General features: G+C 44.7%; 1 protein-coding gene across 1 annotated transcript in view; it reads left to right on the plus strand.

The window, feature by feature from the left end:
* Nucleotides 1-11,300, plus strand: part of sorl1 (sortilin-related receptor, L(DLR class) A repeats containing) — a 143,852-nt gene extending 132,552 nt beyond the window's left edge. Inside the window, exons 33-48 of the mRNA XM_054742910.2 lie at nucleotides 1,025-1,153; nucleotides 1,343-1,469; nucleotides 1,568-1,737; nucleotides 1,943-2,055; nucleotides 2,354-2,458; nucleotides 2,561-2,627; nucleotides 4,853-4,935; nucleotides 5,015-5,105; nucleotides 5,181-5,368; nucleotides 5,641-5,760; nucleotides 8,208-8,372; nucleotides 8,454-8,628; nucleotides 8,918-9,024; nucleotides 9,144-9,333; nucleotides 9,430-9,642; nucleotides 11,158-11,300. Coding sequence (XP_054598885.2) covers nucleotides 1,025-1,153; nucleotides 1,343-1,469; nucleotides 1,568-1,737; nucleotides 1,943-2,055; nucleotides 2,354-2,458; nucleotides 2,561-2,627; nucleotides 4,853-4,935; nucleotides 5,015-5,105; nucleotides 5,181-5,368; nucleotides 5,641-5,760; nucleotides 8,208-8,372; nucleotides 8,454-8,628; nucleotides 8,918-9,024; nucleotides 9,144-9,333; nucleotides 9,430-9,642; nucleotides 11,158-11,225 — 2,111 coding nt within the window. The 3' untranslated portion in view covers nucleotides 11,226-11,300. The remainder of the gene's footprint in view (nucleotides 1-1,024; nucleotides 1,154-1,342; nucleotides 1,470-1,567; nucleotides 1,738-1,942; nucleotides 2,056-2,353; nucleotides 2,459-2,560; nucleotides 2,628-4,852; nucleotides 4,936-5,014; nucleotides 5,106-5,180; nucleotides 5,369-5,640; nucleotides 5,761-8,207; nucleotides 8,373-8,453; nucleotides 8,629-8,917; nucleotides 9,025-9,143; nucleotides 9,334-9,429; nucleotides 9,643-11,157) is intronic.
* The last annotated feature ends 10,452 nt before the right edge of the window (nucleotides 11,301-21,752 follow it).

Here is a 21,752-nt window from a genome sequence, read left to right on the forward strand (position 1 = left end):
CAGCTTCGCTGCCGTTCCGTTCTGTTGATGCTTGCAGTGTGAAACCGGGGTTAGCAGGGCTCTACTCCACCTGTGATGGCATGCCTTTAGAAGAAACCTTGCAACCACGGATAATGGCGTTACGTGTCTCTGCAGATGGAGAAGCATAATCTAGGTTTTATTCCTAGTCTCGCATAGCCACCCCATAGAGGACGGTCATTTCAGCTGCTGGGACCCTGGATCTGGTTCTTTCTGGCCTGATCCAGATCTCATGTACATAGACCAGCAGTTCTCTACCACACAAAGTAAACATCACTAGCAACACTTTCACTGTGTTTTAGTGTTTTGGCCATTGCCATCTAGCCCAGTGTGGACATGCCCATGTGACTTTATTACAGTTCTTTCTGATATTGATGTTGAGAACATTGATACTTGGGATGAGAATATTTGTGCAAAGGATTGTGCAGCCCCAGACTGGATCTACACCTTCATTACCACAGATGAAGCCCTCAGGTCCTGCTCTCTTCACCAACCTGGGAGGATTGTCCCACCTGTTTCCCTTATAGAACCAGGACCTCATACTGGAGGAGTTGACTTCACACTTGTTTGCAAACCTCCCCAGTGCAAGATGAAGTCAGGGATTGAAGACGCCATATAATCTGCATAAAGCAGAGCTGAGACCCTGTGGTGTCCCATCGAGACATCCTCCTCGTCATGTCTTAAAATTCTGTCCATGACCACTACATCCGGAGTCGGAGATCAGGAGCAGCTCTGGTGGAAGAGCTCCACTTGGTGCTGAGAAAGTTGACCCAGGTCTTTCTTTTGGACACCAGGTCCTCGCGACCTTCCTGAGAGGTAGTGGTTAACATCATGGGCTAATGAGTTTTGGTTTAATGAAGGGAACAAGATTTTTCTGTCAGTGATTCCAAGCATTTAAATATTTATAAAAGTACACTTGATGCTTCTGAATAACTGATTATAACTGATTTGCCCACAGTTCAGGTATACAGACTGAACAGCTGATAACAGAACTGTTTGCCTGCAGCCACCCAGCAGCCTCTGGTGTGCGTTAACGGCACTCGTTGCTCTGACGGTGAAGCCTGCGTGTTGGACCATGAGAAGTGTGATGGTTTCCTGGACTGTTCTGACCACAGCGACGAGTACAACTGCACCTGTAGGTACCCAGGGCTGGAAGTAACACTCTGGTTTCAAAAGTATTTTAGAAGCTGGTAGGAAGTGCTGAATTAGGAGTTTATGGCCCCATGCTGCCCCCTGCTGTTGATGTTGTGTATTATAATCAAAAATCAAAAGCCACCACTTCACATGTTCACGTGTTAATCTACTCTCTCTCGTCCTCTTCCAGTGGATACGCTCACCTACAAAGTTCAGAACCTCCAGTGGAAACCGGACTTTCTGGGTGCCATCACTCTGACCTGGTCCCGACCTAAAAACCTTCCCCAGACCTCATGCTACTTCCTCATATACTACAGGTGATCAGACCAGTCTCTTATAGGAATGACGTAGGAGCAGCTCAGACCCATTCTGCCTTCATGCCTTGATGCCTCGATGACTGTTCTGATGTATTTAGGCTGGTGGGCACCCAGCAGTGGACCAACATGGACACCCACAGCAACAAGACTAGCTACAAACTGACCGTGCTGAAACCAGACACCACCTACCACGTGAAGGTTCTCACTCAGTGTCTCAGCAAGCTGCACAAGAGCAACGAGGTGATCACAGTCCGGACTCCAGAGGGACGTGAGTATCACATGGTCCACTGTACCCTTCAGTTCAGGGCTGGGATCTGACAATGTTTGTGGTGAAAACCCTTTTCTGGATTGACTTTTACTTTCACAGGCCAAATGACCAACGGCTTCCTGTTTCTGCAGTTGAATACATCACAGTCTTGTCTCCTTTTGGATCTTGATGGATGTTTGTGTGTTTATGTGTTGATGTTGTGTAGTTCCTGACCCTCCCAGGAACCTGCAGCTGACATGTGACAACGGAGAGGATGGGACAGTTTGGGTGTCCTGGAGTCCTCCGGACAACAGCCACGGGTTGATCAGGGAGTACATTGTGAGTTATTGTTTTTAGTTGTTTTAGCAGCAAGTTGGAACTTGATGCCAGGATTGTGTGGGGAGGCCCTTTGACCATGAGGTAGCTGTGATCAGCTGTAACTGTAGGAGCTGATTTTAGAATACGACGGCTTCATTCTTATTTAATTTATTGATTCTGTTTTGCTGCTGGCATCAGATGCTACATTTGTAATATATGTAGGTTTTTAATTGCACTTTTATAAGAGGTACATTTTCAGTGTACATGACTGATGATATCAGATTGGTTTAGTGGGTTGTATTTGTCTGCATGTTAACAGGTAGAGTACACCGAGGCTGGAGGTCTGGAGTGGACGTCCCAGAGATCCTCTGAAACGAGCACAGAGGTGAAGAGGCTGCTGCCAGACTCTCTGTACCGATTCAGGGTGAGACTGCTCTTTTGCTCTTTTTACTAAAATGCTTAAAGTCAATAATGAGAAGAAACTCAGCTGGTGGGATTCTCACCTGCTGTCGCTGATGTTTCTCAGGTGGCTGCTGTGACCAGTCGAGGGGTTGGGAACTGGACTGATATTAAAGCCATCACTCCCAAAAAAGGCAGGTTGCTCTTCATCTGTGTTGGTTCAATGGTCTTTTTTCAAACTGTGGTGCAATACTGCCATCTAGTGCTCAACTTTAAAAAGGCATTTAGTGGGTTTGAAGCCTCCCTTCAATAAATGGTTTGGATGAGCTTCGGGAGGCTTATGGATGGATGGTAATAATCAGTAGAGCTGGTCCAACCCAGTTTGTTTTTTATCTGTTTATCTGAGAGGAATAATGCTGATGCTTAATATTCACTCTGACTCACTGGAGAGACCCGTGCTCACTCAGCATTTCTAAAGAACATACATGTTCTGATAATGAACAACAACATCTCCTTCAGACCGTAGACAGCCTGGCTGATACTTACAACACTGAGCTGCTGCTGTCACAGCAATGGCTGCACTGAGTAGCTCAGAGCATTCTGATCTGCTGGGATTTGACCCTCTGGGGTCAAAGGTTAGATTGGTTCGAGATGATAGAAAGATAGCAGCAGCTCAGATAATCGCTGGTTCTAACTAAGATCAGCAGAACCCACAGCAGCTGCTTCAGATGGACTCCAGCAGCAGAACACCAGGTGTCTCTCCTGTCAGCTAACAACCGGAACACGAGGCTACAATTCCCAAAGGATCGCCAAAACTGGACCAGAATAGACTGGAAAACCTTTCCTGGTCTGATGAGTCCGAATTTCAGCTGCGACGTTCAGGCTGCTGTTGGTGGAATGATGATGGTGGTGGTGGTTGGGGTGTTCTTGTCCCACTTTGGACCCCTCAGTCCCACCGGAGCCTGGTTTAAACCCCACAGCCTACCCGAGTATTGTTGCAACCCTTTATGACCACATGGACCAATCTTCTGATGCTACTTCCTGCAGGATCATGCACCATGTCACAAAGCTCCGATGATCTCTACCTGGTTTCTAGAACATGACCATCAGTTCACTGGACTCCAGCGACCTACACAGTCACCAGATCTCAGTCTAGAACCTTTGGGATGTGGTGGAACAGGAAGGTCTCGTCATGCTGTGCGATGCTGTCATGTCAGAGTGGACCAGAACCTCTGAGGAACGTTTCCAACACCTTATTGATACCAAGAAGTAAGGTGATTTAGGAGACAAAAGGGGGTCCAACCTGGTATTATTAAAGTGGACCTAATAATGTGTACGCTGGTTGTGTATTAATCAATCAATCAATCAATCAATCAATCAATCAATACTTTATTAATCCCAGAGGGAAATTAGAGTTTCAGTACACACAATTCAGAGATCAGACATACATGGGCAAGACACATGACAAGAATTGGTGACTGTGGTCATTCGCAACCCTGTTTCCCCCAGCGAGAACAGCATCTACGGCGCTCATCTACTGTACAGTCACAGGTGGGAGGGAGATCTTGGGAGAAGCGCAGAGCACATTGACTCCTGCAGGTTGATGACCTCGCCAGGCTGAAGTCCACCAATCCGAAGGCGGGGGGAGGGGGGGTAGGTCAGGTTTTCACAGCATCTGTCTGCATTCCTTCGTGGGGGTTTGTAGCCGCTCAAGGCTGCCAGGGCGTCAGATTCGGATAACAAGACTTTGTTTGGGTCAGGCTGGGATAATTTTCCTCTCTGCCTTCAGTCTTTAAACTGATCATTCCAGTCCTTCAGTGAAGCCAATTTGGGTTTTTATACTTGTCCATACCGTCCGGTGACCCTCTCCAAGATGACATCCATTTTACGCACTAATACCGGTATCGCAGCTACAACATTGTCCAGCTTACGATTCACCTCGAGTAACGTCCCAGTCTCTGAGGTCTCCACATGGATTATCATTTTTTCATTGTCAGACTAAGATGAAATACAGTTAAAGCAGTAGAATAATGAAGATATATAATCTCTGACTGTTGACTTCCTGGCTCTCAGTCAAGAAGTTGCCAGTCCTTTTCTTGGCTTGTTCATTTATTAATAACAAAGAAAGAGATGTTCTTAGAACACAGCAGAGGTGTCCTAGGAGGAAACGTGGGTCCAGAAACAGGAGTTCTATAAACTGAACTACTAGTGAAGCCAGAAGATAACTTCCTTCAGTTCTCTTCATTTATTTTTTCTCTCTATTTGTTTCATTCAAAGTGTAAAAAAAAATTATATATATACATATATATATATATATATATATATATATATATATATATATATATCACAAGTAGCTGTTTGTTCATCACTTAGGTTAAAGGTGGAATAAAACTGTTGGTTTGTGTGCTTTCTGCTGCAGCTCTGCCTCCACCTTCTGTAACCAGCAGCAGCATCAGCACCGACTCCATCAGCCTGACGTTCGGCTTTAACTCTCAGTATGATGTAAGGGCTTCTCTGTGAGCGTTGGGATTCTGAAGTGATGCTGTTCAGGTGGTGATGTTTCCTGAATTCTCTTATCCAGGTAAATTATTACATGGTGGTTCTGTCCTGGCAGTTTGACACTCACGTGAAGGAGAGCATAAACTACACCATCACAGAGGGGGTCCTCAGGGGTAAAGTTGTGACATTTATCTGTCCGTTTTTGCCTCGTTCTAAAAAAGCGAGCCTGATGTTTGTTGTGTTTGCAGCTGCTAACCTGACAGCAGGAACTCTCTATGAAGTGGCTGTCTGGGCTCACACCACTTTCGGAGACAGTCCCACCACTCTGTCCCAGCACCAGACCAAAGGCACCCAGCCGGACCGGCCCCTCCTCAAAACCAAGGCTCTGAACCAGACGGCTGTGGAGTGCTCCATCAGCGGTGGTCTTCCTGCTGTGGTACAAAAAACAAACGATCATACACGTAACTGTGTGTGACGCAGCCAGGGCTCTGCTAACATTAAGGAGATCAGATATTTTCCATGTTTCACACAGAACCGCAGAAGAACCTCAAATCTGCTCCTGCTGCTGCTTTCACTGGTTCCTTCTACTAGTTAGTCTAGTCCAGAAGAAATATTTCTGCCACAAATAGGATTAATCTAGAGTCGGAATGTTCATGTTAAGCGTCGACTCTAAACACATCAGTGCAGTAATGTTCATTGGTTGTTTAGGTGTATGGTGTGTTCTATGCCACCTCATTCCTGGACCTGTACCGTGGACCTCGTCAAATGCAAACCTCCTCCCTCAGCCTCACGGTGACTGTCGACAGCGACGAACAGTTTCTCTTCCTGGTGAGTTTTTCCTCTAAACGCTGAAGTCTGTAAAATCCTCTGCTGCACCACAGAGTCCCAACACAGAATAGGGTTGGGCGATGGGACGAATGAACTGACCATCGACCATTACGGTTGTCTTTACAGGTAGCGATTTGTTTATTTGTTTGTTTGTTATTGACAAATATTTTACACACTACACACAGAGAACATTATGGAGGTAACAATCAAGAAAAGATCTCCATCGGCGCATCTGAGCCTTTTCCCACCTCCCCCGCCTCTGGCTGCTGACAGTGCACGCGCAAGCGGCGCACTGAGGAGGGGTTTGGAGAGCGTCTGTGACGCACTCGACATCGTGCACTACAGCGCAGCGTTGAGTGGAAAGTGGAAACCCTTCTATCTTTCAGAGTCCGGAAGACTTCTGGTTATTTCATTTGGAGAAATGTTTCCTGATTTAAAACTTTGGCTGAAGTAGCGCTCGCCGTTATTCAGCACCTGCTTCGAGTGTGTCAGCAGAGCACGGATCCATCCAGAACATTATTTAAACAGCCATGAGTCTGTCTGAGGCAACAGTCTAGCAGCTCCTAACCTCTTCAGCAAGTTCTCTAGAGACACGCAAGCTGCAGGTGACCAGCTCAGGTTTACGCGGCGCAGGAGGAACGTGCGTTCGAGCCGCCGCAGGTGAAATGTTCCTAATCTAAGCAATATCGTGTAATTGCATTGTTCATGTTACTGGGGCATTCTGATCAGCTTGGTTGGACTAAATATTAATTCAAATGAATTGAAATTTAACGAATGATTATTCATGATTTAAAAAATGAAATTGACGGGGATAAATAGATCATGTGACCTCTGGCAGCGAGCTACCTCCTCAGAGTGCGTCCCAGCGCAGCAGCGATTCGTTCCATCCCCCACTTATAAAAGAAAGAACCTCAGAAGTTTTTGTTCAGAAAGAAACATTTAGCTTAAATAAAATACCACAACAGTCGGCACCACAGGGAAACATTGTAACCGTGTTTAATACGGGCCGTTTATACGTCGCTCTACCAAACTACAAATGCAAAATTAAACAAAAAGAAAATATAAAGTTCTCTTCCAGCAAACATATGTGATGCGCTTGTATAAAAAAATATGGTTTGGGCTTCTTCTGTGTTCGCAAGTCAGTCCGTGCGTCATGACATCACATGCACGAATATATCTTCCATCGTCTTTTTTGGACTGACGATTGGCGGTGGTCCGTATTTCCGGCAGTAAGTCGAGCTCATTTCCGGTGAGAGTTGGACTCCGCCGAGGCTGCCCGTTGTCACCAATTCTGTTCCTAACTTTTATGGACAGGAGTTCTAGGCCTGCGATTGGCTGGCAGTCTGTCCGGGGTGTACCCCGCCTGTTTGCTCACTGACTGCTGAAGATGGACACCAGTGTTCCCACCCCACCCCCCACCCCCCGTGATCCTGCGTAGACAAGTGGGTTCAGAAACAGGATGGATGGAAGGTGTTGAGGGGATTCGTTCTGGTGGCCTAAGGATTGAGTCTGCTTTTTGTAGATGATGTGGTCCTGTTGGCTTCATCAGAACGTGATCTCCAGTTTTTGCTGGAGCAGTTTGCAGCCAAGTGTGAAGCAGCTGGGATGAGAATCGACACCTGTAAATCCGAGACCATGGTCTTGAGTCAGAAAAGAGTGGAAGGCCCTCTCCAGGTCAGGGACGAGGTCCTGCCCCAAGTGGAGGAGTTTAAGTATCTCGTGGTCTTGTTCACGAGTGAGAGAAAAGATGGATGAAGCAGTCATCCGTAGGGGCTCAGAATAGAACTGCTGCTCCTTCACATCGAGAGCAGCCAGTTGAGGTGGCTTGGGCATGTAGTTAGGATGCCTCCGGGACACCTCCCTGGTGAGGTTTTCCCGGCACGTCCAACCAGGGGAAGACTCAAAGAAAGACTCAGGACCCGCTGGAGGAACTATGTGTCTCTCATCTGGCCAGGGAACGCCTTGGGATTCCCCCGGACGAGCTGGCCCAAGTGGCTGGGGAGAGGGAAGTCTGGGCCTCTCTGACTGCTGCTCCCGCGACCCGCCTCTGGATGAGCGGGTGATAAAGGATGGATGGATAATAGGCACTGTCGTGCTTTTGGTCATAAAGGTGCGAATTGAAGCATTAGTGTTAGGAATCAGGTAAAAAAAACTGTATTCAGTCTGAAATAATTAAACTGATGTTGAATCCAGCAGACAGATTTCTGTAGATCTCATATCGACACAAGATCGTGGCATTTTAGTTCCACTTCTGGATTACTAACCATAAGTAAGAACTCAGTAGATAGGGAGGGTCAAAGTCTGGTTCATTATCTACTTTTAAATGAATGAATTGGAATGGAACAGGAAAGCTGACCTGAGGTCAGATTCTGTTGATGCAGTCCCATCAGTACCATCCAGGATGTTGATGCTGTGTAATGCTTATCTGTCCCGATGTGCGTCTTCAGGCTCGAGTTGTTTCACCCTTCCTGGGTCCTCCGTCTGACTACGCCGTAGTGAAAATGATTCCCAACGAGAGGCTGCCACCCAGGAACCTCCACCGTGTGTGGGTGGACAAGACTCAGGCCACGCTAAAGTGGCAGCCACCCTACGACAGTCCCGACACTCCTTTGGTATGGCGCCGCCCTGTGTGTGTGCGTGTGTGTTGAATCCCCTTTAATTTGTCTTAATTGTGTGTCCGCCTGTCTTCTAAGACGTATGTGATAAATGTGAGGGACGTGATCCGTAAGAAGGAAGGGAACTACAAGCTGACCACCAAGAACAACACGGTGGAGTATCTACTGAAGGGCCTGGAGCCCGGAGGGAGGTACAGCATCTCCATCCGCCTGCGTAACATGACCAAAGAGGCCAGCTTTACCCTCAGCACAGGTGTGTGTGTGTGTGTGTGTGTGTGTGTGTGTGTGTGTGTGTGTGTGTGTGTGTGTGTGTGTGTGTGTGTGTGTGTGTGTGTGTGTGTGTGTGTGTGTGCAGCTCCTGAATAGGTGGGCTTACTGACTGTTTAGTTCGTTTGAAGAACTTTCTGTGAGGGCCAGCGCAAAGGTCACGCTGTCTTTGGACTTTTAACCGAGTAAATAAGAGTTTAGATCATCCAGGATGTTGTTGTTCCACACCAAAGAGGGAATACTGTGATCAGACATTTGCTTATCTCCACCTGCAGTTCCTCTTCCTGCTCCAGAAGCCTTGAAGATGTTGACAGAGAAGGACCATGTGTTTCTCTTCTGGAAGAGCTTGGCGGTCCGAGACAAGGGCTTCATTGAAAGCAGGGTGAGACACTCGCCTCCAGTCTGATGTTTCTCCTCATGTTTGGAGCAAATCATCTAATCCCGTGGGAAAGTTCTGTTGCTTTTCCTTATATCCACCTGCCTCCCTCCTCTGGTTCACAGGGCTATGAAGTGCACATGTTTGACAGTGTGACCAGCCAGACGTCATACCTGGGAAACACCACAGAAACCTACTTCCGCATCAACAGCCTGCCCGTGGGACACAACTACACCTTCTCCGTACAAGCCCGCTGCCTGGTCAGCGATCAGCTGTGTGGAGAACCAGCGCTGCTGCTCTATAACCCCTCAGCAGGTAGAGACCTTCAGACTGGTCGGCTGGGTTAGACTTATTCAGGATCTTCTTGTTTTAAAACAAACCTCACAAGATGCTCTTTTCCTTCCTGCTCAGGGACAACTGATGCCTCTCACACTGAGAACCATTCCAGGGACATGGCATCTGTGGTGGTTCCAGTCCTGTTCCTGTTGCTGGTGGTCGTGGGCGGGGGTCTGGTGGCGCTCTACGTGCGACACCGCCGGCTGCAGAACAACTTCACAGCCTTTGCCAACTCCCACTACAACTCTCGTCTAGGTTCTGCCATCTTCTCTTCTGGGGATGAACTGGGTAACGTTTGTTTGTTGTTATGAAGCTCTTCATTCTCCTGCAAAGTTAGACTGCACCGACCTGGGGGCTCTTCCCCAAAGCCAGGCTCACTCTGAAAGTCCCAGCTTCATTTCCCCACTCTGAGTTTTTCATGCAGGCTGAACTTGAAAATAGTCTCCTACATCTATTTCCTGCATTAGCTTCTGATGGAAAATAGACGGTGAAACTCAGATCTACGTCACACTGTCACTTAACATTCGTGGACTCACCCATGTTGACCCACGATGGGCGAGGCTGTTGTTTAAGCTAACCTTTAGCATTAGCAACGTCACCACAAAGCAGAAGCTCCTCCAGGCTTGTGTTATTTCTGGAGGTAAAACATCCATGTTACAAGTGAGTGGTAGAGTTGCTTTGCTGTTATCCAGTCTGAGGCGAGATGTCCAAATATCAGGAAATAAGACTCCAAAGCCTGTCGTCTGACGCTCGGCGGTGATGTGGGCAGCTTTTAGATCTGAGAAATGGTACATTGATGACCTACAAGGCATTCATTCCTACTAGAGATCATTGCACTCCTTTAAAACTCACAGCTGCTCAGCAAAAACAAAGCCACCGAGACTCTAGAACTGAACATGAAAACGATACGTAAATGATGAAAACCTGAATAAAATATGTGGAGAAGCAGAGCTGAGCTTTCAAATTAGCTCCAGCTACACAGCTTTAATCAAGCGGCCGGTGGTCTCTATTTTAGTTCTGGTCTCTTTGTCGTCCTCGTATGCACGGATTAATAATCCTTGCTCGGTTTGGGACAAGAACGAGGTACTTTCCTTCCATTCTCATTTATCTAGCATCGATTAACAGGGCTGTCTGTGGAAGCGTGTGCGTCTCACTCCTTGCTTGAATTATGGGCCATTCCCATCTGTACCGGGTCGGCCCGGGCCGGGTAGCCCCAGTCGGCCCCAGCCTGGCCCACATCCTTGCCTTAAGCCCATGTGGGCTGATTCTACCCACCAATCAGAGGCTTGCTCTAATGGAAGGTGTGAATTTGCTGTCAGCAGTGGGTGTGTTGGCCCTGGTCGACCTGAAGCAGACCCCCTCGAGAAGAGGGCTGAGGATGAGCCTTGGTTGGCCCGGAAAAATACCAGGCCACCCAGATATGTAAACAACCTACGCTACCCGGCCCGGGCAGACCCGGTACAGATGGGAATGGCCCACTAGTGAGGATTGAATCCACCTGAGCATCATTTGTGAACCGAATAAGCCCGGAGTGAACTGCTATGCTAGTTAAAGTGAGGATTTTTCTAAAAGGCCTTTATTCACTGAGCTCGCTTCGTGGAACAGCCTTAATGATTTGTTGTCGGGGTGGAGGTGCGTTAAGCCAGAATAAATCAGCGGTGCTGACTCTGGTAGAACAAACTAAAACAAAGTAGTTCAGTAGTTTTAAGGTGAATGAATCCCCTGAAATAATTGAACCTTTTAAGGACCTTTAGGGTAACATCTGATTAAAAACCAGCCTTGTGCTTTCATCCTGTTCTTTAGGTGACGACGACGAAGATGCTCCAATGATCAGCGGTTTCTCAGATGATGTTCCCATGGTTATTGCATAGCAAGACTCTGCTTTTGTCATCTTCCTGTCTCTCCCCCCCCCCCCCCCAACCCCCCCGGCCTAGTGGAGTGGTGTGATGAAGCCAACAGGTGGAGACTTGAACCCACTGAAGGCCCCCCCCCCACCCACCCACCCAGTACGCAGGAAATGCAAAGAGGAACGGAAACGTGTAAAAGAAATATTTTTCAAAGAAACGATGCACTTTTTTGGATGCGCAATAACTTATTTTTTATAAAAGAAAATAAAAATATATGTGAGGAAACGAGCTGGGAGGAAGAGTGGGAGATTGAAGCAAACTGTGAAGAGTTTGAGTTTGTCCAGCATGTTTTTATTGCAAACTCATCGTCTGTTGGAGCGTTTTATGGCATAAAGCCAAAGTTAGCATTCAAACTGGAACTCAGAATGCAAAAAACACACGTATACACACACATGGAAGAAGATACAAGTATATAGCCTAATGCTGTAAACACAACCTAAAACCAGAGGGCATCAGGCCGCTTCGAGTTACATCTCGTGGTAATAGTACAACCTGTATTCTAGGAGTATATGTTGTACCGTAGGAGTCTGTGTGACGCGGTGCCAGGGCACATACGTGGTCAGCCAGTCGGGGGAGTTCACTGTGGATTATGTTTTTATAAAATCTAATTTATCCGTATTTGAGGAAAATCGCCAGTTATGAACCTGTTGATTCTGTAAATGCAGCCGGAGCAACCAAACGGATGTTTGCAGAGGAGCTCACAGCAACACGTTTGTTTTCTACCACCAGCACATTGTTGTACGTAGAAGTAAGACATGCCGTGTTCGGAGTGTGTTCTTGGACTCCAGGGAAAGGTCGCCCTCTGCCAAGGTCATTTATTTGTGAATATTAGCTTTTAAAATGTCTTCACCTTGTAATGCGGCACCATGGTGCTTTGTAAAAATGTGTGTGTTGTTTGATTTGATTTTGCTTGTTTGTTCTGTTTTTTTTTTAATCATTCAGGACCACAAATGACTGTCCCCATAGCTGTAGTTATAGGAGAGGTATGTTTGGGGTTCTCAGGGAAACGTGTCGGAGCGGACACCAGCGCAGCACCACCTCCACCACTTTCACTTAGACACGTCCTCCTATAGAGAGGTCCAGGATCAGCGTAACACAACGGTGATCCTGGTGGCTCATCGGATCTGGAGTCTGTTGTTTTCCTCTAGGTGGATCCTGCCGTGCTGGTACTTAGAATTTGCTTTGGAGGGTTTTTTACAAGAGGAAGTAGCATCACATCAGTGTTTATCTCTAGATGTGAACAAACCTAGATAACTGGCTGTGTGGTTGGATTCATCTGGAGGCAGACAACTTGGGATTCTTTTGTTAATGTTGAGGTGAGCCTCAGATCAGTGGAAGCTGATTGGACAGTGAGAATATTTGGGTCACACACACACACACCCGTACTCTCTGCACCACGTTGACTGGTGTCTGCCTCCGGCCTCGAGCATTCTGAAACGTAAACTGCTGGCGTCCTGTTTCTCCGTCTGCGTTGGTTTTTTGTGAAAAAGGTCTCCATGAATGTATTCTCTGTGTTTTGAAAGCGTCGTCCCGGTTCGTCGTGCTACTGTCACCACCTGAGAACGGTCTCTGCTTTCACACCTGAACACACAGCCTTCCTGCTGCCCCCTCCACTTGTGAACTTTAAATTCATGTAAACTAAAAAAGTAAATGGTGGAACTCACTCATTTCATTCATCAATATGTTTTATTCTGAAATCCTCATAAAATGTGCAAAGTGACGTTGGGAGATTCAGGAGTTACTTGTTTTTGTTTCTTGGCCTTAAAACTGATTTCCATGCCGTTTGTAGGCTTCGTGTTGTCTGATTTTGTTTTTTCACCACATAATGCCTTATAAGAACACGTTGGGTTTGATGTAATGTTTGTATTATAGAACACGTGCATGCATTTGCTCTCACACACACTGAAATGGTACACAATGCCCCGAAAGGCTGAGAAAGCATTTAATGTGAGGGCATTTAATCATAAAGTCATATCACTGCTCCTTTCTGTGCTGTTGTCAGGATCCTCTGTTTTTAGTCTAGTTTTACACATGTGCAGCGGTATTGTGTGACTGTTCGCCACCCGTCTTAATGCTGACTCAGAATCTGGTCACGGTGGAACCGCTGACGTTTGTTTGCTTGCTTTCATTGGAGATTGCCAGAAAAGGAGAAGTTCAGAGGAGCAATGTGAGGTGTTTTAAACGACCACTTATACTGAAATAAACTTGCTGAAAAGGAAACTCCTGTGTGGGCTCGCAGCTGATTTCTTTCTGATATGAAAGAAATTTATTGTTTCTCCTCAAAATAGATTCATAAAAGAATTTTATGTAAAGATGTGAATATGAAAATGTTAGAAAGAACCAGTCTACATCAGCTGCCTGTTGCAGGGACAAAATTCCTCATTCTAGAAATGCAGCTGGTGGCGGCCTAAAATTGTACCGCAAATGGTCCCCATGTCGCACTGGACTAATTTTTGGTGTTCAAGGACAAATAAACTTAGAGCGGAGCTCCTGCTTTAGATCAATGCTGAAGAAAGATGTCCTCTGTCCCACCATGACGGTTGTCCAGGTGGGTCACCAAAGCCAGGAAGGTAAGAGTTATGTTAAACCCTGGATGAGTCACCTGTCCATCACAGGGACGCAGATGGGCCAGACATTGGTTCCAGACATGCAGAGGGAGCTGTTGCTCACAGGACTGGTAAAAGAAGGGACATTTACCTGTCCTGTTTAACTGCAGGTGAAACTCAAAACAATCTGATTATGGTCAAAGGTTCATTTATTTCAGTAAATTATTTTAAAAGGTGGAACTAATTTATGAGCTAGACTTGTTCCATGCAAAGCCAGATACTCCAGCCTTTATTTGTTATGTTGATTATTGCTCAGCATAAGAAAACCCCCAAACTCAAAAGAACTGGCAATTAGAATATCACACTATATCAAAACAAGACTTTAAATGTCACTCCCTTTTGTTTTTACCAAAGTTACTCTACCGGTCAAATGTTTTAGAACGCCCCGATTTTTCCAGTTGTTTATTGCAGTTTAAGTCATTCAAGTCCGATGAATAGCTTGAAATGGTACAAAGTTAAGTGGTGGACTGCTAGAGGTTAAATAAAAGGTAAGGTTACTGAAAACTGAAAAATAATGTACATTTCTAAATTGTACAAAAAGGCCTTTTTGAGGGAACACAGCTGTTCTGCATCAATGGAGGTTGATTAAGCCTTGAAAACTGGTGCTACTATTTCCCACAGATGTTCCAACTTTTCTGGATTACTTACAACTCCCTCTGTCTGCATAAAAGCAGGTGTTGGAACATACTGTGGTACTGTTCCCTCGTGAACATCAGTTGAACAGTATTGTACTGCAGAGAATAGTGTGCTGCTACAAAAAGGTGAGAAAAAGGCAATCAACAATGGAAGAGAGGAAGACCATAACACTTAAAAATGCAGGTCTTTGCTACAGAGAAAATGCAAAGAAAGCCAAGGTGTCAGTGAGTACAGTTTCCTTCACCATCAAAAGGCACTCAGAAACTGGGGCAAACTCTAACAAGAAGAGATGTGGCACACCCAAAGCCACAACTGCATCAGAGGACAAGTTTCTGAGCGTTAACAGCTGTGATAGGCGGCTCACAGGACAACAGCTTCAAGCACAGCTTAATAGTGGTCATAGTGAGCAAGTCTCAGTTTCAGTTGTGAAGAGAAGACTTCAAACTGCAAGTTTGACTGGACGAGTTGCAGCAAGAAAGCCACTGCTAAGATGTCAGAATAAGAGAAAGAGGCTTGCCTGGGCCATGAAACACCACCATTGGACTACTGAATACTAGAAGAATGTATTATGGACTGATGAATCCAAATTTGAAATCTTCGGTTCATCACGCAGGATCTTTGTATGCCGTTGAGTAGGTGAAAGGATGGTTCCACAGTGTGTGGCATCAACTGTCAAACACAGAGGAGAAAGTGTGATGGTCTGGGGCTGTTTTGCTGGATCCAAGGTTGGTGACTTGTACAGAGTGAGAGGCACCCTGAACCACCACAGCATTCTCCATACCCTCTGGTATGCGCCTAGTTGGTCAGGGGTACATCCAACAGCAAGATAATGACCCAAAACCTAATTCCAAGCTATGCCAGAACTACCTCAGGAAAAAAGAACAAGATGGTAAGCTTGTGAACATGAAGGGGCCAGCACAGTCTCCAGACTTAAACCCCATGGAGCTGGTTTGGGATGAAATGGACAGAAGAGTGAAAGCAAAGCAACCTTCAAGTGCCACACATTTCTGGGAACTTCTGCAACAGATATGGGAAGAGCTTTCTGAAGAATATTTGATTTCTATTGTAGAAAGAATGCCACGAGAGTGTTCAGCTGTTATATCTGCCGAGATGGCTACTTTGATGAGCCAAAAGTTTAGAATACATTTTGGTCTATAAAATGATTCCATGATTTTTTTAAACTCTACTTGCCTAGTTGTACTATGGTTTCATTTCATAGTCCAGTGTGACATTAAACTGCATAAATTCCAATAAAAAACTGGAAAAATTGGAGCGTTCCAAAACTTTTGACCAGTATTGTAGTTGTTTGCAAAAATTTTGAGAATATTATTACCCTCATCAGTGTTAACATCTGCTGTAAAAACAAGCATTAAAGCTTAAAATAGTTTGGCATTAACCACAGGATGAAAATATATTTCATTTTATATAAACTAATGTGTGGTCTATTTATTAGGTTATTTTGACACACAAAGACAAAATAATAATTATTGTTCCCAAAAGGACATGAACTAAACAAATTTTTCTCTCAGCCTCTTTGAGAAAATGATACAAAATCATTCTCTAACTGGTGTAGCATACCAAATGGCCAAGGACTTTGTCAAAATGACCCAAAGTTAACTTTTTACTTGCAGGCCAAACTTCTGCATGTAGGTCAATCTGACACCATGGTGCCGATATTCTTAACTTATCCTGCGCACGTCATGAGTCCTCCTGGCTGGCTCGCCATTTATGTAGCATGAATGGATGGATGTCGCTATTGGACACATTATTAAAACAGTTTGGATTTAAACATATTGTTCATTCAACTAAATATGATTATATAACACTTATAAAAAATTCAAGTGATTTATAAACCAGGGAAGACAAGCTTTATTCAAAGAGGCTATATAAGAAGTCCTGAGTCTTGAGGACTCATGACATACCTCAGGTTTAGTTAAAATATTGGCTCAAGTTCACAGACATCACATCGGCACCACGGTCTCAGACTGACCTGTATGGAGAAGTTTGGTCTGCAAGTTGAAAGTTAACTTCTGCTCATTTTGACGAAACACTTGGCCATTTGGTACACTACTCTGGCTTAAACAGATCAAGTATGCAGTCCTAGTTTTCTACCAGCAGGGGACAACCAATGCCTTCATTGTTCATTGTTAACCCCTCTCTCCTTCCCTCTCCTGTTGGTTGAAACCCGCACCTTCGCACAACAGTGTTACGTCAGTATTCTGCTCGGTTCGGTAGCCGGTAGTGATGGGAATTCCGGCTCTTCTTTGAGAGCCGGTTCTTTTGGCTCAGCTCACCAAAAAGCCGGCTCTTTCGGCTCCCAAGTGGCTCCTCAGATTTTCTGTTGCGTAAAGTATTTTTATCACCAAAAATAATGCAAAAGTATACGTAAAATGATTTACTAATGTAAAAAAAAGCAATATATCAGATATTTGTCATTTATATGGATTTATTAACTGAACACTTTAAGAAATCTCACTTTCCGACTGCTGTCGCTCATTTTCTCACCGTCTTTGTCACACTCTCCTCTCTCTCACTCGCCTTTTCCTCCTCCTCATTCCCTCTCGTCTCCCTCCGCCCACATGTGCTCTGATGGTGCCTGTCTGAGTCTGATCCTCCCTCTTCCCCGCCCCTACTGCTCTGTGTGTGGACAGTCTGGACATGCAGTTACACATGTTGACCAATCGCCTGTGGCTTTCACCAAAACAAGAGGGGAGGGGGTGATGGCTCCCCATGACGATCCGGCTCCCGTCGTTCACTTCACAGAGCCGGCTCTTAGAGCCGGCTTGTTCACAATCGACACATCACTAGTAGCCTGACTCAGTTCTGTCCTTGAAAGGTGTTTCTCCAACTACTCCACACAGCAGCAGCGAAAGAACCTTAAACACTCCTTACCAACTGATTCCCAGCGTGGTCTGCTCATAAAACAGGAAGCCCGCAGCCTCTGTGAGTCAAAACATCTTGTTTGTGCAAATGAACACTTGATACTGGAGCTAATTCAGTTGGTGTGTGTGTGTGTGTGTGTGTGTGTGTGTGTGCGCGCACTACTTAAATGTCGCCATCCTTACGCTGACAAAAATGTAACCTTTAATTTATTTATGATACTTTTTACTTTTACTTGAGTAAAATTTCAGGTAAATACTTTTACTTGTACTTGAGTAAAAAATAATTAAAGTATTGTTACTTCTACTTAAGTAGGAAATGTTAGGACTCTTTCCACCTCTGGCAACAATAATTTATTAGATCTGCAACTTGTTAAATATTATTAGTTAATTTGGTAAATGAACAAAGCTGCTTATAATAAGTTGTTAGTGAGAGCAGTATCTCTAAATTCCCACAGCTTAGTGACAGCGAACACACCCCAGGTTGTGTGACTGGATCATTGTTTCCTGAGCAGATAGTCAGATTTATCAGAACCCTGCAAATGTGAAAAGTTACCTAATGAGGGTTCAATAATGAAGCGGAGGCTTTGACTATAGCGCCAGCATGGCTTGCACATTTTCCTCTTTCCAAGTACTGTGATGAATAAAACAAATTATTACAGAAGTATTACCACATTGTGCATTTTTAATCTAGTTCTACAGACCTTACCCCGGGGTTTGCCAGTTCTTTGCTCAGTTTTCAGCAGTTTTTGTTTTTAACTGTGTTTCTATCTTCATACAGGATCATCAGTCTCTGTTTTGCTGTAACTAGTTAATCATAGACCTAATGGTAATTCTATTAGATCCGTTATTGTGTGTGTATTTAAAAGGACTGATAATATTTTTTTGGGCAAAGTTCTGATCTTTATAGTTTTTGAACATCCTTCTGTCCACCAGAGGGCAGCACATTTCTGATGGTCCAGCTGTCTGACTGAGGACTGCTGAGATCTTTGAATGTAGCGGCCACACAGAGTGAAAGCACCTGACAAAATAACCTCGCCTAAAAGCATCAAGGTGAGCTCAGAGTCGGCAGCGAGCCGCATGTCAGCGCGGCTCATTGCTGGAGCCAACGCTGACATGTTCAGCTCATTGGGTCCCTCAGATGGGCCTCAGGTTGCTGAGGAACTAGGAACCACTTCAGACAACAGATTTCTAGGTGTGTGTGTGTGTGTGTGTGTGTGTGTGTGTGTGTGTGTGTGTGTGTGTGTGTGTGTGTAACGAGCAGCCACCAGGGGGCAGCAGTGACCCTGACGCAGTGCTAATGCCCAGCCTTTGTTTCGTCTCATTTAGACTTCTGGTTTTAGGGAGTCATTCTACAACCATCTGCAGAATGAGGAAGGTTCAGGTTTTTCATAAAAGAGGAACAAAGAAACACATCACTGTGAGCAGAGGAAGCAACCAGTGGGTTCTGTTGCATTTCCAGATGTTAACGTAGACCCCTGCAGGAGCATCACAAAGCTGAGTCTACGGCCTCCAAGACGTGCAAAAACGAGTTCAGACTGTGTGTAAGTCAGAGTTGTGTTTATGTTAGTGTCACACATATTCCGCTTCTTTCACAGTCTGTTTATCAGTTATCAGAATGTGTAAAAGGCAACAAAATGAAAATGTAGAATGAATAAAATCATTTAGTTCCTGGTGGTTGAATGCTCTTTGTGTAAATAATAAACTGTTTACTTGAACTGGTGACAGTGTTCATGTGGGTCACAAGCAATAATTAGAATAAAGTTTAAAACCAGTACAAACCTCCTAGTCCAAGCTAGGGGTGGCTGTTTATTAAGCTCAACTGTAGCATGAACACAAATGGTGACACGTGACTTTCGGCCATTTGCATCTAATTTTTAGTCGGGTTGCTTGTAACTGAATCCCTTTGCTCATCCACAGCTTCAGCCCTCTCCTCCGTCCCACCTGCAAAGTGCAGTAGGCTGCAGATAGAGTTGAAACTGAAGAACCATTTTTAGGATCTGTCTCTAAGGGGTGTTGCTGTTTAATATCATCGTTTACAGTTTTTTAAAGTTTGCTCATAGTGAATTTTCTGTATTGTATTTTATGTATGTCTGTACAGCACTTTGTTGTGACACTGCTGTGTGAAATTATTTCCGTACACTTGACCCTGGGGGAGCGGTGAGCTGCAGACACGCCCCCGATCAAACCCCTTAATGCTGAGTGTCCGTGCTTTTATTGGGGTTTGTTGTTTTTCCCACTGAAATAAAACAAGTGCTGCCTTACTCAGAAACGAATCCGCCTGCTAACACTGTGGGAAGCAGACAAAACAGCCAGCAGAGCTGGATTTACTTTTTTTAAAGTTTACTTAAGAATAAAAAACAGGTTGCAGGATGCACTTTTGTTTATTATTGCCATAATTGTCCTTACATTTTAAGTACATATGAGTGAACCCAAATGCTGTTTCTCTCTCGTCTTCATTGTGCAGATAAACTAATGTAGAAAGTAAAAACACAGAAGTCTCAGGTGACTAGCAACCACCTGATTACCTTACTTGTGCAACGTCAGTTTGATCACGAAAGATCATTAAACTGTGAATAATCTAATCACTGTGCTGATTTGTTTGATGCATTTGATGCATGTCTTAGAGGAAACCAGTGGTGTGATGCTAAAATTGGAGAAGTGAGTGTTCGAGAATGCAGCCTTTTCTCTTTCAGATGATCTTTTTGAGGCCTTACTATAAAACAGTTTTAATCCTGTGATTAGAACAACCTAATGAGCTCCTGTCATCCATCCATCCATTTATCTGGGGTTGGGTCACGGGGGCAGTAGCCTAATCGGAGAGGCCCAGGCCCTGTCCACACGTAGTCGGGGATCTGCGAAAACGTAGATATTTTTCTACGTTTTGGCCTGTCATCCACCGAAAACGGAGTTTTTTCACACGAAAACGGATCTTTTAAAAAACTCCGGCCAAAGTGAAGATCTGCGTTTTCTCCGTTTTGGGTGTCTGCGTGTGGACGGACAAAACCGGAGTTTTAAGGTCCGCAACGTCACTTTCCGCGACAGAAAAATGCTGACATCACGTGTGCGACCTGTGTTTACACTAGCCGACAGCATGGATGCCCTCAGAGCTGCGCTCGCTTTATCAATTGTCCAAGCGCTTTCTGCTTGTTTGTTTTTGCAAGCGGAATTACTGCTCCTTGCGGAAGACCACAGACGAAGGACGAGGTTAAGAACGGGGGAAGTACTGCAGTCTACAGGTCTGGCATGTCCTTAACAACGTATTTATCCGGGTACGTGTGGACAGAGTTTGTTTTTAAACGAGGTGGTGTGGATGCAAGTTTTTGGAGGGGTGGATTTTCGTTTTTTAAAAAAACCCGGCTACGTGTGGACTAGGCCCCAGACTACCCTCTCCCCAGCTACTTGGGCCAGCTCCTCCGGGGGAATCCCTAGGTGCTCGGGAAACATATCCCTCCAGCGTTCTCCTCCCGGTTCACTTCCTCTTGTAGGGAGCTTTCTCATTTATTTATTTATTTATTTATTTATAGTTTCATTTTTAGTCAGTGGTAGTAGATATCACAGTTTGTAAAGTCTGAGTTTGTAGGTGTTCACATTATTGTAAACATTTGTTTTTGAAAGCTAAGAGCTCTAGCTCTAAAAGCATCATATAGTCAAACAGAGGGAAGGTGAATGGATGTAAAGATGCTTTGATAATCGATATATGATCACATCACAGGCCTTTAAATATTTCTCAGGTTGAATTGTATGAAGCTTATCCCACAACAGTGTCACGCAAAAACTTAGCAAAAAACCCAAGTCAAATAGGACCTTTTTAGTACCAGCAGCCGGTCACAGAGACGTGTTTCATCAGTTCTAATTATTTAAATAAATAAGCCCGAAGCTCAGACATATTTCCATGTTTTGTACCAACAAGGTGCAATACCTGTAGCTCACATTATAAACATTATAAAGTTTGAGAATGGGTGTTTGTCCTTCAGAATGAAAAATAACTAAAATGATCTCAATACCAATAAATAATAGAGAACCGTTTTCAGGAAAGGATAGCGGTCGAGTGTTTTTTATTAATAGATTGAATTCAGCATATCAGCATGCATGGGGGACTCCACAGCTACTGCTCTTGCACATGACTGATAATTGGACCACAGAAATAAATGGTAAAAATATGGTTGGTGCTGTGCTGTTAGACTTAGTTTGGGCTTTTGACATGCTGGATGACTAAATTTTGCTAAATAGGTTGCAGTGCTATGATTTAGAATTGACTGCTATTTAATGTATAAATAATTTCTTGATGGATAGAAAAATTTCAGTAGTTTTTAATGAAATTTATTCGATACAAGCAGCAGTGAGCTGTGGGGTGCCTCAAGGGAGCG

Source organism: Nothobranchius furzeri, chromosome 13 (assembly GCF_043380555.1).
Source record: "Nothobranchius furzeri strain GRZ-AD chromosome 13, NfurGRZ-RIMD1, whole genome shotgun sequence".
Classification (NCBI taxonomy): domain Eukaryota; kingdom Metazoa; phylum Chordata; class Actinopteri; order Cyprinodontiformes; family Nothobranchiidae; genus Nothobranchius; species Nothobranchius furzeri.